The 25,051-nt window shown below is 44.3% G+C and overlaps 1 protein-coding gene across 2 annotated transcripts in view; it reads right to left on the bottom strand.

Moving 5' to 3' along the window:
- CMTM7 (CKLF like MARVEL transmembrane domain containing 7) overlaps positions 1-25,051 on the bottom strand; it is a 64,540-nt gene that overhangs the window by 4,194 nt on the left and 35,295 nt on the right. Inside the window, exons 2-3 of one of the 2 annotated variants that reach the window (XM_033212896.1) lie at positions 8,550-8,726; positions 1,031-1,129 (exon numbers count right to left, since the gene is read on the bottom strand). In XM_033212896.1, coding sequence (XP_033068787.1) covers positions 1,031-1,129; positions 8,550-8,726 — 276 coding nt within the window. The remainder of the gene's footprint in view (positions 1-1,030; positions 1,130-8,549; positions 8,727-25,051) is intronic. The other variant, XM_033212897.1, reaches the window with a different exon arrangement.

Raw genomic sequence — 25,051 nt, 5'->3', positions numbered from 1 at the left:
GTTTGGCCACCCTCTACAGTGACCTTCTGTCCCCATGCTGACCTTCAGAGGACAGACTCCATCCCTCAGTGGAACTCCAGGAGCCAACCCACTCCCAGGCCAAAGTCTGGAAAATTTTGGTAATATGTGTAAGTGAAAGACAATGAATGTCACATACAGAAAGAGCTTTTCTTTTTCTCTTTTTCTTTTTTTAAGACACAGGGTCTCAGTATGTTGTCCAGGCCAGACTCGAACTCCCGGGTACAAGCATTCCTCCCGAGGGCCTGGGACTACAGGTGCATGCTACCACGTCTGGCTTGAGAGAGCTTTTCGTAAAACTCATTTTTAAAATCTTGTCTACTCATCAGTGAAGCAAATCAGTGTTGGCCCACAGGTCACTGAACTATAAACAGTTAGCTAAATCAGAAATCAGATGACAGGAATCTATGAATCTTTAAAAAATAGTATATACATCTGTATGTATATACATATATATGTATGTATATATCTCACAGGACTGTATTTTTGTATATTTCCATCTGCTTCTATTTATGGCTATCAGATGGATCCATTTTTGCTTCTGAAAGATACAGGAGTATTATTTCCTGGCCTGAATACTGTTAAAAATCAGGAATGGCAAAGCTCAGGCTCATGGCATATATCTCTAATTGATCACAGTACATTTCCCACTGGGCCCAAAAGAGGTCCCAGAATCTGTCTCTGCATAGTGTTGAGACATCCAACGAGCAAACAATCAGAGTGGGTGTGTGAATTAAAACCCGCTTGGCCCCCTGATTTCAGTAGTGGCTGTAAGAGAGAGGCCTGGGCTGCTGGGGCTCTGTGAATTTGCCGGCAGCCCTGACAATCCACCTTCTGGGACTAGACGCCTCCGCTTAAGGCTCTTTGAAGAGAGCTGATGACTGGATCAAGGTAGGTGTTGATTCTATGAAAGGAATGCCCCAGAAACCAAACCCTTCTCTTCCCCCATCAGGAAGAAAATGAGCATTTTAAATATAAATTCATTCCTAAAGGCTCCCCAAAACGTCCTCACCGCTCCGGCTACCAGTCCGCTCTGATTGTAACTCTTGGAAGCTGCCACGATGGAGGCGATGAGGAGGAGCAGGGTACCGATTAAATAGTGCAGAAGTTCCTGGGGGCAGAAACAAAGCAAAGAAGTGGGTAGGGCGGTCCATTCCTGGTTCGGGAAGAGCAACTGGGCATCAGAAGAGATGAAAAGAAAGGGAGAGAGTGACACTTCCTCTTCTCCCTTGCAACACGCAGATGGGATGAGCAATGCAGCTCGCAGGCAGCCAACGTGGGGGCTGAACAGGAAGAGGCCAAGCAAGACAGAAGTGATGCCGGGCAGGTGGGAAGGGAAGAGGACAGAAAGAAAGGAAGCTTCTGGTGTGAGCAGAGATAGCCACTAAGGACTCCTCTCTACTCCTGAGAGCAATACGTGGACAATGCCTTAACCTTTGGCTAAAGCTACTAAAAGGCAAACGAGCTTCTTGCAACTTCCCGGCTGGAGAGTTTAAAGAAAGCTCCAGCTCTGAGAAGCAAAGTGCCTTACAGATATTTGCCTTTCTCTTCTGCTTCAGAGGAAGTTCTGGGCTAACAACATGCTGGTCTTGTGTGACTGACTGGAGCATCTGCCCACTCTGGGAACGGCCCGAGTGTGAACCTGAGAGGTGTCCATTCCCGGGGCCTGTCAGACTCAGACTCTAGAATGAGGTCAGTGGCACTTCTGTGATGTGCCTGCGGATGTGTGGTGGCAGCTGGTTTTCTTACTCCTGAGCCTTCCTGCCCCCTCCCCCCCCGGCTTTTTTTTTTTTCTGTCGTTCCCTCTTCTCTTTTCTCCAGAAGAGTGCCCTCCTGGCCAAGCTCTGCCAATCCACTGGCAGGACTAGTTCCACCTTTGCTTCTTGCCTTGGCCCCTGGGCCGTGTATTTCCTCCACACTCACTCATCATGATGAATCAGCATCCTTGCAGGCCCTGGATGAGACCAGGCCTTTCAGTAGCGAGGGAAAGCTTCCACCTCACCCTCTCTCTTCCCCGTTAAACATCAGATCAGAGAAGAACTGAGGCTGGGGGCCACTTCCAGTGCTTGCCCTGAATCCAGGGTGCATCCATTTTCAGTTGTCTTCAATGAGAATTTAGAAATCATTCCTTCATGAAGTTTTGTCCGTTAGGGCAGGCAGCTATTAAATTTTGGAAAAGCATTCCAATTTAAAGCTGTAGCTCCTCTCAAAGCTATGTAAAATCAAAGACCCTGGTTCTCCCTTAGTGACTAGAAAGGAATATCACAAGATAGATCACAGAGATTTTAACTAAAGAGCAGATGAGTAACTGCAAGTTCCTCACTTCCAAGATTCTTACCTATTAAGACAGAGGAGGATGACATGGGGCAGAGAAAACCTACTGGAGAGAATCCTAACCGGAAGTACCTACACAGTATCGCAACCAGAAATGTGTGGCTGAGTCTGTCCTTCCAACTTTCACTCCCCACGCAGCCCACTCTTGTGCTTGTCGCTGAGCTTCTGTTCTCTCCTTTGCTGGTTCAGTATCTGCATCGGGTAAGCCCCAGATAAATTTGTTTTCAAAAGAAGCAGAAAAAATGCCATAACTTTGAAAGGGGCCTTAGAACTTAGAAACACAAAGGAAATTTCTTTCAAGATAACAGTGGGTAATATGTTAAATGTGAACAATTAAACAATCTAATCAAGATGCAGAGGTGGTCAGATTGGATTTAAAAAACAAAGCAAAACAAGATACAACTACAGTATGTGCTGTCTATGGGACAGAGACTTTATATTCAAAGATAAGGATATGGCATGCAAACGACAACCAAAAGAAAGCCAGGGTGTCTGTACTGCATCAGACAAAATAGAATCGAACACAAAAAAAGTTACTAGAAATAAAGAGGGACGTTTTATAATAATGAAAAGCTGAATCCATAAGGAAGATATAACAATTATAAACATATATACACCTAGTAAAAGAGCCAAAACACATGAAGCGAAAAATGAAAAAAATGAAGGAGAAAAACAGACAATTCAAAAATAATAGTTGCAGAATTCAATATCCCTACTTTCAGCAATGTATAGAACAACCAGGAAGAAGGTCAACAAGGAAACAGAAGATTCAACCACCACCATAAAATGACCAGACCTAAAAATCCCGTATAAAAACTCTATCCAACAAAAGTATAATATACAAATATACAACGTGTAAAAGTACATCCTTCTCAGATGTACACAGAACACTGTCCAGGATAGACCACATATCAGACCATAAAACAAACTTCAATAAAGGTAGAAGGACTACAAAATATGTTCTCCGAACACAATGGAATCAAATTAGAAATCAAGAGCAAAGGGAAATCAGGGAAATATATAGAGATTAAACAACATATTCCTAAATAATGAATGGATCAAAGAAAAAAAAATCATAAGAGAAATTAGAAAATACCTGGAGATGAATGAAAATGAAGACATAATATACCAAAATTATGGAATACAAGTAAAACAGTTATCAGGGGGAGATTTATAGCTGTAAATGTCAATATTAAAGGAGAAGGAAGGTCTCAAATTAGATGATGACCTTCCACATCATCTTAGTCTGTTTTGCATTGTTTTAATAAAGGAATACCCATGGCTGGGTAATAAATAAAGAAAAGATGTTTATTTGGCTCACGGTTCTGCAGGCTGTATAAGAAGCATGGCACCTGCATCTGCTTCTGGCGAGCGCTTCAGGGAGCTTCTATTTCCTGAAGTAAAGGTGAAGGTGAGCAGGCGTCACACAGCAAGAGGAAGGAAGCAAGAGAGAGACGGGAAGAAAGTGCCAGCCTCTCTTTAACAATCAGTTCTCATGGGAACTAACAGAGCAAGAACTCACTTATTACCACTAGAACAGCATCAAGTCATTCATAAGGGATCTGCCCCCATGATCCAAACACCTCCCACTAGGCCCTACCTCCAATACTGGGAATCAAATTTTAACATGAGATTTGGAGGGGACAGATATCCAAACTATGTTATACGTTAAGAAACTAGGAAAAGAAAATCAAACTAAACCTAAGGCAAGCAGAAGAAAGAAAATAATAAAGATTAAAGCAAAATTTATTAAGATAATAGGAAAACAATTAAAAAAATCAATGAAACCAAAAACTGGTTCTTGAAAAGATCAACAAGATTGACAAATCTTTAGCTAGACTGATCAAAGAGAAAGAAAGAGAGAGAGAAGATGCAAATGAAAGAGGAAACATTACTACTGCACTACAGAAATAAAAAGGATATAAGAAATACAATAAATAATTGCATGCCAATAAATTCAGTGACTTAGATGAAATGGAAAAATTCCTAGACATATATACTACTAAAATTGACTCCAGAATAAATGACACAATCTGAAAAGATGGTAAAATTAGAGTTTGAATTAACAATAAAAAAAATTACCCACAAGAAAAGCCCAGACCCAGATGGTGCCACTGCTGAATTCTACCAAATATTTAAGGAATAATTAATACCAATTCTGCACAAACTCTTTCAAAAGATAAAAGAGGAGGGAATATTTCCTAAATTATTCTGTGAGGCCAGTATTACCTTGATACCACAACCAGACAGACATCAGAAAAAAAAGAGAACTACAGACCAATATCTCTTTTAAATAAAGATGCAAAAAAATCCTCAACAAAATATTAGCAAACTGAACATACCAGCATATAAAATGGATTATACATTATGGCCTAATGGAATTTACCCTAGGAATGCAAGGTTGGTTCAACATATACAAACAAAGCAGGCCAGGTGTGAGGGCTCATGCCTGTAATCCCCACACTTTTGGAGGCCGAGGAAGGAGGATCACTTGAGCCCAGGAGTTCAAGACCAGCCTGGGCAACATAAGGAGACCTCATCTCTACCAAAAACAAAAAAAAATTAGCCAGGCATGGTGGTGCACACCTGTGGTCCCAGCTACTCAGGAGGCTGAGGTGGGAGGATAGCTTGAGCTTGAGAAATAAAGGCTGCAGTGAGCCGTAATTATACCACTGCACTCCAGCCTGGATGACAGACCAAGATCTTGTCTAAAAAAAAAAGAAACAAAAAAAAATGAAAAACAATGTAAGACACCATATTAATAATGGGAGAAAAACTCAGCACCTCAGTAGATATGGAAAAAGCATTTGACAAACTCTAAGACTCTTTTGTGATAAAAACACTCAACAAAGTAGTGCTAGAAGGGAACTTCCTCAACCTGATAAAGGGCTTCTACAAAACACTCATACCCAATGTTATATTTAATGAGGAAAGAAGGAATGCTTTCCTCCTAACATCAGGAAACAGATAATGATGGCTGCTCTGCCATGTCTACTCAATATTTGTCTAATTTATTCAACTAATTTCTTGCAATAAAGCAAGACAATGTTATGGCACCCAGATTATAAAGGAAGAAGTAAATATATCTCTATTTGTAGATCCTGTTTATAGAATATCCCATGGAATCCACTAAAAATATATTAGAAAAATATATTAGAACTACTAAGTAGTTTAGCACAGTTAAGGACACAAATCAATATGCAAAAAGTAACTGGACTCCTGTGCACTTGCAATGAACAATCTGGAAATAAAATTAAGAAAAAAATCCATTTAAAATAGCATCAAAAAGAGTAAAATACTTTGACACAAATTTAATTTTAAAAGTTCAGGCCAGGCACAGTGGCTCATGCCTGTAGTCCCAGTATCTTGGGAGGCTGAGGCAAGAGGATTGCTTGAGCCCAGGAGTTTGAGGATGCAGGGAGCTATGATCTTGCCACTGCACTCTAGTCTGGGTGACAGAGCAAGATCCTGTTTCAAACAAAACAAACAGACAAACAAAAATTTTACTCTGAAAACTACAAAACATTGAAAGAAATAAAAGATTATCTTAAAAAATGGAAAAAATTCCCATGTTCATGGATCATAAGACTTAATATTATTAGGAGAGCAGTATTCTCCAAATTGATCTATGGATTCAACATAATTCCTATTATAATCCCAGCTGATTTTTGCAGAAATTGAAACCCCGATTCTAAAATTCATATGGAATTGTAATGATCCAAATCAATCCTAAAAAAGAAGAACAAGGGCCGGGCGCGGTGGCTCAAGCCTGTAATCCCAGCACTTGGGGAGGCCGAGACGGGCGGATCACGAGGTCAGGAGATCAAGACCATCCTGGCTAACATGGTGAAACCCTGTCTCTACTAAAAAAAATACAAAAAACTAGCCGGGCGAGGTGGCGGGCGCCTGTAGTCCCAGCTACTCGGGAGGCTGAGGCAGGAGAATGGTGTGAACCCGGGAGGCGGAGCTTGCAGTGAGCCGAGATCCTGCCACCGCACTCCAGCCTGGGAGACAGAGCAAGACTCTGTCTCAAAAAAAAAAAAAAGAAGAACAAATTGGGAGGCTGCATATTTCCTAGTTTTACAACTTACTACAAGGCTACAGTAACCAAAATAGCGTGATAATGGCATAAAGATAGACATATGGATCAATGGAATAGAATTGAGAGTCCGGAAATAAATCCATGTATTTAATGTTCAACTGATTTCAACAAGGGTGCCAATACCATTCAATGGAGGAAAGAATAGTCTTTTCAACATATGGTGTTGGGATAATTCGATATCTACATGCAACAGAATGAAATGAATCTTTACCTCACACCCTATGCAAAAAACATTAACTCAAAATGGATCAAATATTTAAATATATGAACTAAAACTATAAAACTCTTGGAAGAAAATATAGAAGTACATTTTCACAATTTGAATTTGGCAATGGCTTCTTATATATAAGAAAAACGTGAGCTAAAAAGAAATAGATAAACTGAATTTATCAAAATTAAAAACTTGTGCTTTAAAGGACACCATCAAAAAAGTGAAAAACAATAGAATGGGAGAAAATATTTTCAAGTCATATAGCTGATAAGGGACTTTTATCCAGACTATAGAAAGAATTCTCACAACTCAATAATGAAAAGACAAATAACCTAATTAAAAAATAGGCAAAGGACTCGAATAGACATTTCTTCAAAGAAAATATACAAATGGCCAAAAGCACATGAAAAGATGATTAACATCATTACTCATTGGAGAACTGAAAATCAAAACCACAGGAAATAACACTTTACACTCACTAGAATGGCTGGAATCAGAAAGTCAGATAATAAGTGTTGGCAAGGACGTGGTGAAACTGGAAGCTTCACACACTCCTGGTGGGAATGTAAAAGTGCAGCCACTCTGGCATACAGTCTGGCAGTTCCTCAAACAATTAAACACAAAGTGATCATATGACTCAGCAATTCCACTCCTAGATATATACCAAAGAAAAATGAAAATATGTCCACACAAAAAACTTACATATGAATGTTCATAGCAGCATTATTCATAATAGCCAAAAGGTAAAAACAACCTAAAGGTCCACTGATGATGAATGAAAAACAAAATGCAGTCTGGTGTATCCACACAATGGAATAATATTTGGTTATAAAAAGGGCTGGCATGGTGGCTCATGCCTGTAATCCTAGCACTTTGGGAGGCCAAGGTGGGAGGACTGTTTAAGGCCAGGAGTTTTAGACTGGCCTGGGTAACACAGTGAAACCTCATCTCTGTAAAAAATGCAAAAATTAGCCAGGTGTGGTGGCATGCACCTGTAGTCCCAGCTACTTGGGAGGCTGAGGTGGGAAGATCACTTGAGCCTGGGAGGTTGAGGCCACAGTGAGTCGTGATCACGTCACTGCACTCTAGCCTGGGTGACAGAGTGAGACCCTGTCTCTAAAAAGAAGAAAAGGAATGAAATATGATACATGCTACAACATGGATGAACCATGAAAACATTCTGCTAAGTGGAAGATGCCAGTTACAGAAGACCACAAATACAATTCCATTTACATGAAATGTCCAGAGTGGAAACATTTTAGAGACAGAAGATTAGTGATTGCTTAGGACCGGAGGGATGAGTGTTAGGGAGGTGACAGCTAAAACGAATGGAATTTCTTTCTGAAATGATGAAAATGTTCTAAAGATGACTGTAGTAATGGTCGTACAACTCTGGAAATATACTAAACTCCATGGAATTGTACCCTTGAAATGGGTGAACAACACAGCATGTGAACTGCATCTCAATGAAACTTAAAAAAATAATACAGTGGGAAGAAAAAGTCTGGCAACTTCTGACTGTCTCTTCAGCCCCTACTAGTCCCTTTTAGCCAGAAAATCTTATCATTCGATCCTCACAACAGCATCAATACCCTTCCTTCCATGTTCCTTTTCTCAACTCATACACACAGCCATTCTCTGTTGCTTGAGAAAATAAGCACGAGGCAATAGTCACAGACTTCTTGTAGCTGGAAAATGAGTTTTAAAAACCAGCAGGACATCAGGCAGAGATGCTCACCAAACAACAGGAAATTCAGGGCAGAGGCAGCAAAGAATGGGTAAAGAGGTGAGATGGACAGACGGGAAAAACTCTGTCAGGTCTCAGTACGCCAGCTGACATCCTGACTTGTGCATGAGGAGGACAGGGCCAGGCCACTCTCTTACCGACAAGGGCCAGCTGATACAGGTGAGCACGCGGTAGAAGCGGAAGAGGTGGACCAGGTAAAAGGCGAGGATCATTATCAAGTCGCAAATGGTGACCACTTCAAAGTAGCTGTAGGCGCTATAGTTTTTGGTCCACGGGGAGCTCCGCACGCAGATGAAGGCAATCAGCAGAGTGACCTGCCACAGAAACAGAGACATCAGAGAAATGCTTGCCCAAGACGGGCACCCAGGGAATAAACAACAGAAAACAAACCAAGCATCCCCCGGCAGTCCCAAACTGAAGAACTGCTATTAATACAATTCAGGTTATTTCCACACACACTGGCCGGAAGGTTGGAAGAGTGCAACTGATGACGGCAGAGACTGACTTTGTCCTCTCTGAAGTTTGTTAGATTGTGCTGGCAGGAAGCCCCCTCAGAAGAAGCAGGAAAACAGTAAAATATAAAAGCAGAACCATCCCTTTCATCTGCTGGATATCCACAGAGCGAAGAAGACAGCGTGATGGTGACCTGGGGTTTACATATTAGGTCCAATTGTATGAAGTTGCCAATATTTGATGGTTTTTGACCTACAAAGATGGCAATTCATACCTTACAGCTATCAACTGACAGATAACAAGTTACCATTTACCGATGTCTGACATACATGATCTCACTAAGGCCATGCAGAACCCTGCCAGGTAGACAAAATCATCCCCGTGTTCATAAGGGTAAACAGGCATGCAGGTTCGATCTCAGTCCAAGGCTATCTGGCTTGTAAGCAGGAGAACTGGGATTTGAATCCAGATCTGTCTGACTCTAAGGACCATGTTTCTCCATGTCAGATGGAGTTCTACCTCCCAAAAGTGTAAGCTCTCATCATAACAAGCCGAGAAAGGTGGATGGGTTCTCAACCGTGCGGGAATCCTGTTTAAGAGATGAGGCTGCTCACCATCAGGGCATGTGGTGAGAGCTCACTAAGAAATATAGCAGCACGAGTGAACATGCTTAACAGCCTGCTACTGGATTAATAACCAGATGAACTATTATTAGCAATGCATGAGTACCAGAGAGTAGAATGAGTAAGAGTCTGAGCTTCTGTGAAGGCCACTCAAAGAGAAAACCTGTCTACTCCATGTAGAGGACAAACCAGTAACACACAGGGTTCAATGTGTGTAAAATCTTAGAATCTACTTTATTTATTTATTTATTTGTTTGTTTATTTTGTTTTTGTTTTTTTGAGATAGGGTCTGGCTCTGTCTCTCAGGCTGGAGTGCAGTGAGCCAATCTCAGCTCACTGAGACCTCTACCTCCTGGGCTCAAGCCATCCTTCCACCCTAGCTTCTCAAGTAGCTGGGATTATAGGCGTGTGCCATCATGCCTAGCTGATTTTTGTATTTTTAGTAGAGACGGGGTTTTGCCATGTGGCCCAGGCTAGTCTCAAACTCCTGAGCTCAAGCAATCCGCCTGCCTTGGCCTCCCAAAGTGCTGGGATTATGGACGTAAGCCATTGTTTCCAGCCAGGAATCTATTTAAAATGCGCAACCAGCTTAGGAAAAAGATTATTTTATACTGCCTCTTTCCTATAGAGGAGTGATTTTTTTTTTTTTTTTCTTTGACATGGAGTCTCACTCTGTCGCCCAGGCTGGAGTGCAGTAGCATGATCTTGGCTCACTGCAACCTCTGCCTACAAGGTTCAAGTGATTCTTGCCTCAGCCTCCTGAGTAGCTGGGACTACAGGTATGCACCACCATGCCCAGCTAATTTTTGCATTTTTAGTAGAGACGGGGTTTCACCATGTTGGTCAGACTGGTCTTAAACTCCTGAACTCAAGTGATCCGCCTGCCCCAGCTCCCCAAAGTCGCTGTGATTACAGGCGCGAGCCACCGCGCCTGGCCAGAGCAGTGATTCTTAAAGTGTGTGTGCGTGTGTGTGTGTGTGGGGGGGGAGGGGGTATGTGAATGGGTGTGCGATTTTGTGTCCTGTGGAACATTTGGCAATGTGTGGATATATTTTTGGTTTAGACAATTTGTGGGGATGGGGGTTGCTACTGGCATTTAGTGGGTAGAGGCCCAGGGTGCTGCTAAACACCCTGCAATAAACAGGAGAGCTCCCATAGTAAAGAATTACCCAGCTCCAGCCCCAAATGTGGCCCCTCAACTACAATACTATTGTTGAAAAACTGCTGTAGAAAATGTCAGTCTACAATGAGAATTAAATCACAAAATGGGGCCTGGTGCAGTGGCTCACACCTGCAATCCCAGCACTTCGGGAGGCCGAGGCGGGTGGATCATCTGAAGCCAGGAGTTTGAGACCAGCCTGGGCAACAAGCAAGACCCTGTCTCTACAAAAAATACAAAAATTAGCTGGGCGTGGTGGCATGCACCTGTGGTCTCAGTGACTTGGGAGGCTGAGGTGGGAGGATGAATTGAGCCTAGGAGGTCGAGTTGCAGTGAGCTATTATTATGTCACTGCACTCCAGCCTGCAAGACAGAGTGAGAGTGCGTCTCTAAAAAAGAAAAATCAAATCAAATCACAAAATGGATCTAACTCCAGTTAAAACAGTTGATGCTGAAATGCTCCTAGTTTCTAAAGCCCCTTGTGGCTAGCCCACTACCAAGATCCTCAGCAACAGGTACAACAGCTAAAAGAGGACTCTCAGCCGGAAGCCTGAAGTGGGCATGGAGAGTGCTCTGCTTACCAGATCAAAAGAGAAGAGTGCAGCTCTGACACGAAGAGTCCCTCAACATTTGTGTATTTCCCTTTGCTAATGAGCAACGCCAAGTGTTTTCATTTTTTCGGTTCCTCTGAAGCTAGCCAGCCATGGTGATATAATGATTCACACCTCTGCCTTACTCAGAAGTGTGCGTGATCACCAGGGCTTTGCTGCTGCGTCAGTCTTACTTCCAGGCCACACCTACACGGGGAAGTCTAGGGGTCTTCCCAGCCCCACACTGACCTCCTCATGAACTCAAGAAGTATTATTCAAGGTATGACTGAAAATGCAGATAATGTGCAATTATGCAGTGTGATTCCTAGGTAGAGAGGCAATTTTGCACCTAGTTTAATGCAGAGATTAAAATAATTTTCCAACTCTTCGCTGAAGACAAAGTTAGCTCTTTATCATGGTGACACAGGGATGTGGAAGTTTCCCAGAGAACAAAAGGGGCCTGTGCAGGTCGTCCGGCTCCGAGCTTCCAGGGCTGAGTACTGTGTGATAGGAAGTGCATTCCTGCTCTGTTAGAAACATCTCAAACCTCCCTGGGAAACGTGCTCATGAAATAACACTTCCTGAATTCGGTTCACTTGGCCTATGGCCGTCTACCATATGCCTTTCTTTAGGAAAGCCCAATTTTAGAAAATCTAATTTAGCCAGAGTATGGTGTGTGCTTATGCATGCTCCTAAAAGCTTCCTTTTTGCCCAGGGATTCATTCATCCCAAGTTTAAATAGCCAGCATCTTAGCCAGCACATTACATTAAAAAAAAACTTTTTTTTCACTGACATCAAACTTTTCAGAAATCCTTCTAAAGCCAGAAGGTAACTTCTGCAAATGCTGCGGCCCCCTGAATTATTTAGAGGCTTAATTCCTGGGTGACAAAATCATCTGTACAACAACCCCCTCCCATGACACAAGTTTACCATACAACAAACCTACACTTGTACCCCTGAACTTAATATACAAGTTGAAAAAAAAGGAAAGGTGAAGTAGAAGAAAGAACAAGACAACAGTGGGGAAAAGGCGCTGGGGTGTTTATCCCTGCCCTCCTCCCGCGAGCTCCACCCACCCCTCTCAGGTGTCTTCATGTTCCCAGTTAGAAAAGCAAATGAACGGCGGGGCGCGGTGGTTCACGCCTGTAATCCCAGCACTTTGGGAGGCTGAGGTGGGTGGATCACAAGGTCAGGAGATCGAGACCATCCTGGCTAACACAGTGAAATCCCGTCTCTACTGAAAATATAAAAAATTAGCCGGGCGTAGTGGCAGGCGCCTGTAGTCCCAGCTACTCAGGAGGCTGAGGCAGGAGAATGGCATGAACCCCGGCCTGGGCGAAAGAGCGAGGTTTCCGTCTCGGAAAAAAAAAAAGAAAGAAAGAAAAGCACATGAACAAACACGCCTGAATTGAGAGAGGACTGGAGGCAGGGGTTCCAACTTGAGGACCGAGTGAAGCAGCTGGGAGGGTCCTGGAAGACAATGCTTCTGTGTAGAGTGACTTCAAAGTGATGCTGCCCAAAGGGTTCACTTGCCTCTTAAGGTGCCTTCTAGCTCCTCTCATAACGGTTATTTTATATTGAACTGTCATAAAAATAAAATATCTAACATAAATGTCCAGGAGTTTATTTTATTTCTTTTATTTTTTTGAGATGGTGTCTCACTGTGTCGCTAGGCAGGAATGCAGTGGCAACATCTCGGCTCACTGCAATCTCCAACTCCCTGATTCAAGGGATTCTCCTGCCTCAGCCTCACGAGTAGCTGGGATTACAGGTATGAGCCACCATACCCGGCTAATTTTTGTATTTTTAGTAGAGACAGAGTTTCACCATGTTGGCCAGGAGGGTCTCGATCTCCTGACCTCGTGATCTGCATACCTTGGCCTCCCAAAGTGTTGGGATTACAGGCATGAGTCACCAAGCCCGGCCTATTTTTTTCTTTTGAGACAAAGTCTTGCTCCAGGCTGGAGTGCAGTGGCGTAATCTCCACTTACTGCAACCTCTGCCTCCTGGGTTCAAGTGATTCTCCTGCCTCAGCTTCTCGAGTAGCTGGGACTACATGTTTGCACCACCACGGCCAGCTAATTTTTGTATTTTCAGTAGAGACAGGGTTTCACCATATTTGTCAGGCTGGTCTCAAACTCCTGACCTCAAGTGATCCACGCACCTCAGCCTCCCAAAGTGCTAGGATTACAGGTATGAGCCACAGTGCCCAGCCATGTCCAGGAGTTTAAAAGTAACACTGCAAGAGCCCTCAACTCAAAGCAAGGGTCCCACAGACCAGCCATGACACTACAGAGTCACTGGAATTAGAATTCCAGATTAAAAACATCACTCCCCAAAACCTGTGTCCTTTCTGACTCCATTCTGTCAGAATTCTTACTAGAAAGAAGAGATTATTTTTTTGAAGGAGCAGAGGGTTTAAATTTCACAAGAGATGAAGCAAGCTGACATGATCTGAGACAGTGACGGTCCCCTGAGGACTCTGGAACCAAACTAGTCTGGTTGCAGCTTGAGTGTACACCTGCAGCCAGCCAGGTGCCAGAAAGTTTGCCCAGGTTCTCAGCCTCGCTGAGTATCCTTCCAGAAAGAAACGAGATTTTGATGTCTAAGATGAAAAATCTCTAGAGAAAACTCGAGAGGCAGTTTTCAAGAGATGCCTGCTTCTGAGCTGGGCTGGGGAGGTGTCTGGTGGTCTCAGGACCCTGTCTCCTGCCACCCATGCTGGGGAACATTTCCTCAGCAGACCTGAGCCCTCATGCCTCTGCCAACTCTGATCCACTGAGTGTGCCTGTGTCTGGCTAACGATGGCACCCAGACACCTTTTGTTTTGGAAGCCCTGGGCTGGATGCTGGTAGGTCACCCAACCCCACTCTCCCTGCATCTGACCTTGGAATGAAACTTCAGTGAGAGAAGGCAGGAGGCGGAGAAGTAACTGATGAAAGCCAACATCAAAAGTCTCAGACCCAACTCTAAGAGGCTTTCCAGGAAATCCCCAGGATATGAAAGCCAGGCTTGTTCAGAAAGTCAGAGAAGCAGATGAGGATGCAGTGCCTGGAACCTGCATTTGTAAATGCAGGTGGGCCCATAAATGACTGCTTGGCAGTGGCAGACAGGAAGAGGAATGTGGTATGCTCCCAACTTTGGCTGAATTTTGCACTGAGTGTAAGGAGATTTACCCGTGCCTCCCTGTTAAAGTCATCATCATCTAATAGCCTTTGTGCAATCTCATTAACACCCACTGGCTGAGAAACCTGCCCGGTGGCTTCCTCTAGGTCCTGTCTCACTCACCAACATCAGAATCTTGCCCCAGGGTCCTGCCCATGGTCCTATCCTCCCCAAAAACAAAACATAGTTCTGTTTTGTATCTACAAATGAAAATGCCACAGAAACTCGAGGGAGGGAGAATAATCTAGGAAATATGTCAGGGGTCCTGAGCTCTAGGACTTGGGCAGGTCAGTGATGCACCACTGGTTTCTGAATGTAACTGCACAGCAGAGTCACCTGTTTACAGCGTACCGAAAACCAGATTCTGTTTGTCCAGGCTGGTGGTAATTCTGGAAGGACATAAGAATCTGGTAACAGCACTTGCCTCTGGGGAGGGGAAGTGATATGTAGTAGTTTTAAAAATCCATATATTTTGTTTTCTTACATTGTAAGAATCACATATTAAGTTTCAAAAAAGCAGTTTTAAAATGACACATCTTAGAGATCTTTAATGTCATGCAAATATAATTTTACCTTTTTCTTTTCATTGGCTATATACTATTCCCCAGTCTGGCAGTGGCTTTATTTAACCCAGGGCTTCTCAACCTTGGCATTACTGACATTGGGGGCTGGGTACTTCTTTGTTGTAGGTGGCTGTCCTATAGCTTGTCTTATCACAGCATCCTGGCCTTTACCTGCGAGATACCAGCCTTTACCCACTCACCACTTGCAACAATCAACAATGTCTCCAGACACTGCCATAGGTCCCCTGGGGGGCAAAATTGCCTCTGGTTGAGGAGACCTACTTAATCTTTTATTGGTGGGCATTTAGCACATCTCCAGTTTTTCATTAATACAAACAACCTGGCAAAGAATTAGACGTACTTCTTGGTAACTGTATGAATATTTCTTTTTTTTTTCCTCTTTTTTTTTTTTTTGAGATGGAGTCTCTCTCAGTCACCCAGGCTGAAGTGCAGTGGCGCAAGCTCCGCTCACTGCAAGCTCCGCCTCCCAGGTTCACGCCATTCTCCTGCCTCAGCCTCCCGAGTAGCTGGGACTGCAGGCGCCCGCCACCACACCTGGCTACTTTTTTGTATTTTTAGTAGAAATGGGGTTTCACCGTGTTGGCCAGGATGGTCTCAATCTCCTGACCTCATGATCTGCCCGCCTCCGCCTCCCAAAGTGCTGGGATTACAGGTATGAGCCATGGCGCCTGGTCTCTGTATGAATATTTCTGATAGATTCCTAGAAGTGAAATTACTGAGTGAAAGCATATGCACATTTAAGATTTTGTTGTTTGTTACCAAAATGTTATCCAAAAGAGATACCTGTCTCCCTCCACAGGGAATCTTGCCAACACAGATGAACAGTATTTAAAAAGAATGGAAATAATATCTTATTGTTTGAATTTTCATTTCCTTAATTACTAGTGGATTGGATATCGTTTCATATGTTTATTGGCTACTGCCTTTTCATGTTCTTGGCTTAATTTTCTATTGCTTCTATTTTTATTATGGATTCAAAGAGCTCTTTATATTCTAAATACTAACTTACTTAGTCTCTTATAGATATTGCAAATATATTCTCTCCATTTCTCATTTGCCTTTATTTTTAGTCTTTTGTTTGACTAAAGTTAAAAGTTTTTATACAGTCAAATCTATGCATCAGTTTTTATAGTTTCTGGGTTTTGTGTCTTGTTCTCTATCTCAAAATTATTTCAAAAAAAAAAAATGGCTGGGTGCAGTAGGTGTAATCTCAGTGTTTTGGGAGGCCAAGACAGGCAGGAGGATAACTTGAAGCCAGGAGTTTGAGACCAGCCTCGGCAACATAGTGAGACCCACATCTCTACAAATAAAAATTTAAAAATTGGCCAGACCTGGTGGTATGCACCTGTAGTCCCAGCTACTCAGGAGGCTGAGGCAGGAGGATCGCTTGAGCCCAGGAGTTAGAGGCTGCAGTAAGCTGTGGTTGGGCCACTGCACTCCAGGCTGGGTGACAAAGTGAGAACCTAACTCATAAATAAGTCTCCTACATTAAAAATAAATATTTGCTGCCTTTAAAAATATACATACAATTTTTAGCTCTTTAATCATCTGGGATTTATTTTATTATTATTATTACTATTATTATTATTATTATTTTTGAGATGGAGCTTCACTCTTGTTGCCCAGGCTGGAGTTCAATGGCGTGATCTCGGCTCACTGCAGCCTCCGCCTCCCGGGTTCAAGCAATTCTCCCACTTCAAGTAGCTCCCATCCCAAGTAGCTGGGATTACAGGTGCCCACCACCATGTCCAGATTTTTTTTTTGTATTTTAGTAGAGACAGGGTTTCACCATGTTGGCCAGGCTGGTCTCAAACTCCTGACCTCAGGTGATCCACCCACCTCGGCCTCACAAAGTGCAAGAATTACAGGTGTGAGCCACTGCACCCAGCCTGGGATCTAGATGGGATCCAGCCTGGGATTGTAGATGGCAGGGACTAGAGCATATAGTAGGGTTCTGACTGTATCCAATCAGTCAATCGATTGTATTAACCTATCTACAGGACAGCTCATTCTTTCCCCATTGGTTGAAATGCCACCATTAATAAAAACTTCTGTCCACTGTCCAATTCACTGTCCACACAGCAATCATCATCAACTTTAGAGCACCTTAAAGTCTTAATGTAAAACCCTTCGACAGTCCCATACTCTTGAATCAGTTTCAGCATCCTCTAATGAGGCCCAGTGGAGCTGCAGGTTCTGATCCCAGCTACCTCTCCTTCTCTAAACACATTGGGTTCCTAGAGTTCTTCACACCCGGCCCCTCAGGAAGGTCCCGAATATTCTCTTAGGGTACCTTTGCAACCTGTACTACATCTATGTTTGTTGGTTAACTTGTTTACTGCCGACCTTCCCACCTAGAATGCAAGCTCCATGAGTACAGGGACCCTGTTGGTTTCACTTGTATCCTTTATGTGTCCTGCACATAGTAGGTGCTCAATTCAACACTGGGTGAATGAATGGTTCCTGGGCTCATCCTGCCATCCTCTGTGACAGCTCCATGACACTCTGTTGCATTTAAAAAGCCCACATCCCTCCTTCACTGGTCTGTAGGACTTTAGGAGAGAACTGTGCTGTGTTTTTGCCAAACATCAATAAGGGACCCAGCACAAGGTCCCTTGTGACTAGGAGAAGAGGTGATTTTGGAGGCTGCCCTCAGAGCATCTTTCCACTTGGTAGAATGTACTCATCAAATGCCCCCAGAGGGTGCCATTCAGGCTCTCCAGGCAGACTACCCAAGGTGTGAGTGTGATGTAGGGATTCAGGTTCCAGATTCTTGGCTAGTGATGGGGCCAGAACATTCTCTGCTTGTTATTCGAGCCAGGCCATGTTCTCTTCATCCCTAACCGATTTCTCACAACAGGTGCAGCCCAGACAGATGGCCTGTACCACAATCACATCACTGAGTCACCACTGTACTTCACTGGCAAAGGTCGTCAGGATCACATTTACAAAGATCGGGCTGGGGCCGGGCACAGTGGCTCACACCTGTAATCCCAGCACTTTGGGAGGCCGAGGCAGGTGAATCGTGAGGTCAGGAGATCGAGACCATCCTGGCTAACACGGTGAAACCCCGTCTCTACTAAAGAATACAAAAAAATTAGCCAGGCGTAGTGGCGAGCACCTGTAGTCCCAGCTACTCGGGAGGCTGAGGCAGGAGAATGGCGTGAACCCAGGAGGCGGAGCTTGCAGTGAGCCGAGATTGTGCCACTGCACTCCAGCCTGGGCGACAGAGCGGGAAAAAAAAAAAGAAAGATCGGGCTGGAAAGCTCAACTTGCCAAAAATGTCACTGCATCCAAAAGGGCAAGAAGCACCATTGACACTTATTGTGTAGCAAACCTGGTGGTTCAGTGCTTGTGTTGAACTGAACTGAAATCACAAATTTTGTTGTGCAACAAGCAATGGTTTTTCTCTGTCTTGTTTCTCTTTCGGTGTCTGACACAATTTCCTGGTTTCTTTTGGGGCTGACTAAACTTCAAGACAGCAAAAAGAGCATTTTCTGCCGCTCACTCTTGTCATCACTGCAGGAGGACATGCTTCTTTAGACAGGCATGAGAGCGAAAGGACGGGGCTGTGGATGGTCATCTCCACAAGAAAACCCCTGGAGGAGCAGGTCATCAAAGGGAACCAAGGGCAGCTGACACAATGTGGGGATGGCACAGGGCATTGAGGATTGAACCCCAAAGAGAAGGGTATCTGCTATGGTTATCAGCATGAATCCTAGGATGACAAGAAGAGCAAAAGTAATCACTAACCCTGATTGTACGCTCACCATGCACCAAGCTCTATGTGCCTTACATCTGTGTGCCCATCATATCCTCACAAGCTTACAAGGTAGGGACTATTACTCTCCTCACTGTATAAAAAGGAAGGTGAGACACAGAGACATTGAGTGATTTGAGTTGATCATACAACTAGTGCATCCAGAGCCAGAGCTGGGACCCAGGCAGCCCGGCTCAGCAGGCACCCTCTTCAGGGCTGCTGCCTCTCGTTGCTATAGCAATGATGTCCCTCGCCATAGAGGCTGTGGCTCCAAAGGGTACTCCGGCCTCACCACTGGTTATTGACATGTGGTCACCAAAAGTGAACAGCATAGCGAGGAATGGGCAGGGAAAATGTCTGGGGGTCAGGGCCTTGGGAATCCCCAGGGGCAAAGGAAGCACTAGCTGAGGCAGGGCGGAGGGTATGGAGGGCCAGGGAGTGATGTGGGAAAGCCCATGGTGGGAGGAGGCAAGTGGAGCAGCAATCATCTACCGCACACCTGCTAGATACCAGGCAGCGCAGTGCTGGTACATTTGATCCTCACAACTGTGGCCAGGTGGCACTCTGCCCAACTCCCAGATCTAAAGAAAGTGAGGACCAAGGGCAGGTCACTTGCCCAAGGAAGATCACCTAGATGGCGAGTGGTGGAACCAAGAAGCAAATCCAGGCCTCTCTGAATCCAAGGCTCGTAGAAGGGAGCACATCCCAGAGGGAGGCCTCAAGAAGCGAGCTCGGGCTGAAACGACTCAGTGGTTTGAGCTTGTACCCACCTCCAGGGTAGGGGGTGTCTCCTCTGAAGTCAGCAATGTTGACCGGGCTGGTCTCGAACTCCTGGCCTCAAGTTATCTGCCCACCTCGGCCTCCCAAAGTGCTGGGATTACAGGTGTGAGTCACTGTGCCCGGACTAAAATTTTTTTTTTTTCCCAGACAGAGTCTCGCTCTGTCACCCAGGCTGGAGTGCAGTGGCGCCATCTCGGCTCACTGCAAGCTCCGCCTCCCAGGTTCATGCCATTCTCCTGCCTCAGCCTCCCGTGTAGCTAGGACTATAGGGGCCCAACACCACGCCTGGCTTTTGTATTTTTAAATGAGATGAGGTTTCACCGTGTTAGCCAGGATGGTCTTGATCTCCTGACCTCGTGATCCACCTGCCTCGGCCTCCCAAAGTGCTGGGATTACAGGCGTGAGCCACCACGCCCGGCCCCTAAAATTTTTAACTAAGTTCATCACAGCAGTCCTAGTGGGTAAGTACTACTATCATCTTTTTATGGAGAAACTGAGGCAGAGAAGGTCAAGTAACTTGCTCAAAGTCACACAGCCAGGTTAAGGAGCCAGGCCCGGGACCATGGCCTGCAGTTGCAGAGTCCCTATTCCTAACCACTACGCTGCTCCATTGCAGGCTGCACTTTCTTGTATACAGAGCCTCCTGTCCCAGCTTCTGGCCTCTGTTTTCAGTCAAGGGCCTAAGTTCTGTCCCACCTGGGAGTGAGCACTGAGAGCTAGGTGATAGAAGGAAAGTCCGTAGTTTAACACTGCCTCAGATTCCCTCACGCTGGCCAGCAGGGCTCTGGGACTCCAACTCACAAGGCTGAGCCCATTAGATAGGTTGCTTATGTCAAGTCTCTTGCTTTAACAAAGTGTTACTCTAGTTATAGAATCAATACTTACTCACTGTAGAAATTAATTCAGGCAGGTGTCTATTTAAGAAAACAAAAATTACCCATAATGCTACTCCTCAGAGATAACCACCTCCTCTGGCATTGCGAGGTATCTCTTTCCATGTATGTATGTTTCAAGCACATATGTACTATTTCCTCTTTTCAAAAACGGATCATACTGTACATATAGTTTTATCCTCTGCCTCTTAAAAAGATATTTTCTCATTTGTAGATGCCACTCATTCAATCCCCTTATCACTGCCCAGGAAGTTGTATATTTTATCTGTCTGCTTACTGTCTGTCACCCCAGAATGTGAGTCCTGTAATGATCTGTTGTGTTCACTGTTGTTTTCCCAGTGCCAGAAACCTTGAATGGTATATTGGTTCTCCATAGATATCTGCTGAATAAGTGATTGAATGAACAAATGCCATTTTATATCCTTTTTCTGAGGGCCTTCTATAGCGCAGGCATTGTGCTGGGCCACGTTCTTACTCCCTCTCCACGTACTGTCTAGAGGAGAGGTGAGTAAAGAAACACAAAACCATCACCCTGGTGCGAAGTCTTCTCTCTAACATGTGGGATGAGAGCAGCATGGTCACTCTCTCCTGTCCATCCTGAAACAAGTAGGGGCTTTACACTCAGAAGCAAAGGGTCATCAGGAGCGCTGTGTCACACACACACATACTCAGATCAGGGCAGAAGGATGCTTCAGTTGGAGACAAGCAGCCTACTAAGTGCACATCCCATCGAGGCTGCCTCTGATCACTGCATCATCAACTATGCACATAGTCTGACCTTGTGTGCACACAGCAGGGACTACATGGATTCCCTGTTTTGTCCCTAGTGCCCAGCACATAGTAGGCCGTCAATAAGTCATGTAGAACTGAATCTGGGGTTGAATCGAATTCTAAACAATAAAAATGGCCAGCAGGCTGAGTGCGGGCTCTCTAGGGAGTAGCCTGGAACACATATGCTTTTATAAAGGCATCAGCAGAATGGGGACCGCCTGAGCAGGCACTGCCATGACAAGCAGATACGCTGGCCAGCAGTTTAGACACATACTGTAATGATTGCAGATGAGATGAAACAACGCAGGATCTGCTTCACAACAATATGGGAGCAAACGAGTACGAGGGATCTTTGGGTGGGGGGGGTGACAGAAATATCAAAAATTGGATTGTGGTGATGGCTGCACAGCTCTGTCAGTTTACTAAAAATCACTGAATTGCACACACTTAAAAAGAATGACTCTTTTGATATTAATTTGTATCTCAATAAAGCTGTTAAACAATAATATGGCAGTGAAACCACAGCTCCACAAGGACTGACCCTGAGTTGGTGACTGTTGCAGTCGGGTGACAGGTACACAAGTGTTCACTGTGCTATTCTCTCTACTTTTGTGCATGGCTGAAATTTTCCATAAAAAATGTTTTAAAAATACACTGCTCCAGTCAGCCGTGGTGGCTCATGCCTGTAATGCTAGCACTTTTGGAGGCCAAGGCAGGTGGATCACTTGAGGTCAGGAGTTTGAGACCAGCCTAGTCAACATGGTGAAACCCTGTCTCTAACCAAAACATAAAAATTAGCTAGGTTTGGTGACACATGCCTGTCGTCCCAGCTACTCGGGAGGCTGAGGTGGGAGGATCACTTGAACCCAGGAGGTGGAGGTTGCAGTGAGCCGAGATCGTGCCACTGCACTCCAACTTGGGTGACAGAGTGAAACCCTGTCTCAAAAAACAAATAAAAAGAAAAAATACACTGCTCAATAAGCTTAGAGAAAGAATTAACAGTCATTAAGACAAAAGAGGGGAGGGGGAAAAAAGGATTCAGATTTGCAGTCATCACTCTTCCCCTATAGGCGTGAGAGGAAGTTGTGAATTTATTCTTTTCATTTTTAAAACTATAAAATAATAATTGTTTAATAAGCAATTTGAGCAGTGTGATACACAATGGGGCTTCACCCAAGAGTAGACAACGATTTTTGGTTCCTTTCGATAAACTGAATGAAAGTGCAATAGTTCACATTCTGACCACAGCCAGACCAAACAATGAGGCTCTCCGTTCACAAGTCACCAGTGCAAATACCAGCGCAGAGTCTAGGTGGGAGCAGGTCTGATGCAGTCAAGCAAACCTTGGCTGGTGTCTGAGTGGGGCCAGGTGGGCCGCAGGTGGACAGCTGTTGTCTGCGGCTTTCCACGACTCTCAGGTGCAAGGTAGGCTGAACACAGCTCATCTAAGTCTCTGTGAAGACCAGAAGAAACCTTCCGGAGCAATGACGATCAGGACTGGCTGGAAAAACAACCCAGCTGCTTGGATCAACTGGGCAGCGACAAGAGCCTGAGGTGTCTGGAAATATGTCTGGCATGGTGCAATTTTACAAGCCAAACAAAGATGTTATATAAGCAGAAAAAGGAGCAAAAGGGCTCACACTAAGATGCGACTGACTCCTTACAGCCAAAGTCCAGGCTGGCTTCGCCCCCAGCAGGGAAGCCACCCCACAATACCTCAGCTTCGCTCCTTTCTAAACCCCTCACCTGCCTGAATCTCACAGACACCCTTGACTTCCAGCTCTCTGGAGGCTCAGCAGACGCTTATACCCCTTCCTAACCGACAGTTCACTGAAACTCCTGTTTATTTTACATTTCTCCTCCATGAGGTACCCTGATCCGGTTGGTACTGAGATGAGGAAATGAAGGGAAAATTCAATGTCAGGCAGGTGGCTCCAGGAGTCGGACTCTGAGGCTGCAGGGAGGACTGAGGCTGCACTCTGGCCACCTCTGGCAATGGGGTTTGTTGCAAAGGGCCTGGGGAGCCCTCTCAGCACCTCTCAGGCAGGCTTTGGAGAGAGCTGGCGGGCCTTCCTCACCACTCAGGGTATAGCCACAAGTGGCCATCCTTCTCTCCTGCTTCTGTGTGTCCCTGCCATGTATTCTGGGACCCAGCCTCTCTCACAGCACACTCTTCACAGGGAGGACCGTATTTACCAGTCACTTCATGGGCCTCAGACCTTCCTTGTGTCCAGATGTGGATAATGCAGTCCCTGCTCTAGCCAGTTTGGCCCAGGGTTAGGTGGTAGCACATACTGGCATAGCTTCCTCACAAGAGGCTATGGGCATGATAGACACTTGAGAGTTTGATCTAACCATGTATTCTAACTACTACAGAGGTCTAATACAAAGTCCACACAAAATGAGGCTCACTGAACACGCCAAGGAATAGCCCCAAACTCCCTTTCCAACGTCTGCTTCTACTTTCCCATGCATGACCCATGTCCAAATTGAAGTAGACTACAGGTCACTCTCCATCCCTTAATCCATGCCTGCCAAACTCCTGCTTCTAGATCAGATTTCCAACAGAACTTTCTGTGATGATGGAAATGTTCTCTACCTGTGCTGTCCAATAAGGCAGCCCATGGCCTCCTGTGACTGCTGAGCCTTTATGATGGGCTAGTGTGACCAAAGAACTGAATTCTTGATTTGATTTTCATTAATCTAAATTTAAATAGCCTCATGTGGCTAATGGCTATGGTATTATACACTTTTAGACCGTCTAAGAAGCACTCTCTGCCCTCCTGGTCCCCATACTGAGGGCATCTCTCCTGCCCACGCTTTCTCTAGCATCTGCCACAGCTCCTTCCAGTCTCATTCTCATGCCCTTCATGAGAAGAAACTTCCTTCAGATCCAGGCAGGGTTTGGGTTTCTTTGGATCTCATAAGGCGGCCACTCAACAAAAGAACTCACTATGTGTTTGTCCTACTCAGTGGGACCAGACCTTTGTCCCTCCTTAGATTAAGTATTGGGCTTCTAGGAATGGCTACTCAGCTAGTCTGGAGAAGTCAGTAACCTTTCATAGATATTAGCCAGGGAGTGGTCCCTCCAGCCATGCCCTGAGTTCATTTCTATGTAAACCCTGTTGTATTTCCACTCAGTTCAATGGCTGGTGCCATTTTCAAGTGGTGTGGCCTTAATTTTATCATGTCTCAATTTCTTCACCTATATAATGGAAGGGATCATATACTCTACAAGGAAGTTATGAGGGTAAAATCAGTTAATACATATAAAGCACTGTGCTTGACACAAAGTAAGTATATAATATAGCACATTATAAAGTACATAATAAGTAGTGAAATAACGACTAACATTTAAGGGTTGATGGTTGAGCTTGGGTCTAAAAGGCACCTCTGGACTTAGCATTAAATTATCGAATATCTAAAAAAAAATGCATATTCTGTGACCCAATAACTTCACCTCTAATAATTTTAAAACACTCATGCATATAGGCCAAGATTTATTTACAAGAATAGTTATGACAGTGTTATAAAAGTGGAAAAATTACAAAACCTGTAGATATGAAATACTACTTGTTAATTAGATAAATTATAGTTTAGCCTTATGACAAAATACTATGTAGCCATTAACAAAAATGTTCACCTAGTAAAGAAAAAAGAAATCAGGCATAGAAGTTGTAACTCCACCCTTTCCACCACCCTAATAAAACCACAGATAATATATTTAAAGAAAAATACTGCAGACAAAATGCTAACTGTGACTCTTTGGGGGTCATGGTATTATGAGTGATTATTTCCCCTTCATGCTGCTTCTGTGTTTTCTAAATGTTTGTATTAAAAATATTACTACTTTTGTAATT

This window comes from Trachypithecus francoisi, unplaced genomic scaffold, assembly GCF_009764315.1.
Source record: "Trachypithecus francoisi isolate TF-2019V2 unplaced genomic scaffold, Tfra_2.0 Lachesis_group0, whole genome shotgun sequence".
Lineage (NCBI taxonomy): Eukaryota > Metazoa > Chordata > Mammalia > Primates > Cercopithecidae > Trachypithecus > Trachypithecus francoisi.
Note: the sequence above shows the minus strand (reverse complement) of the source record. Positions and strands in the feature narration are given on the sequence as shown.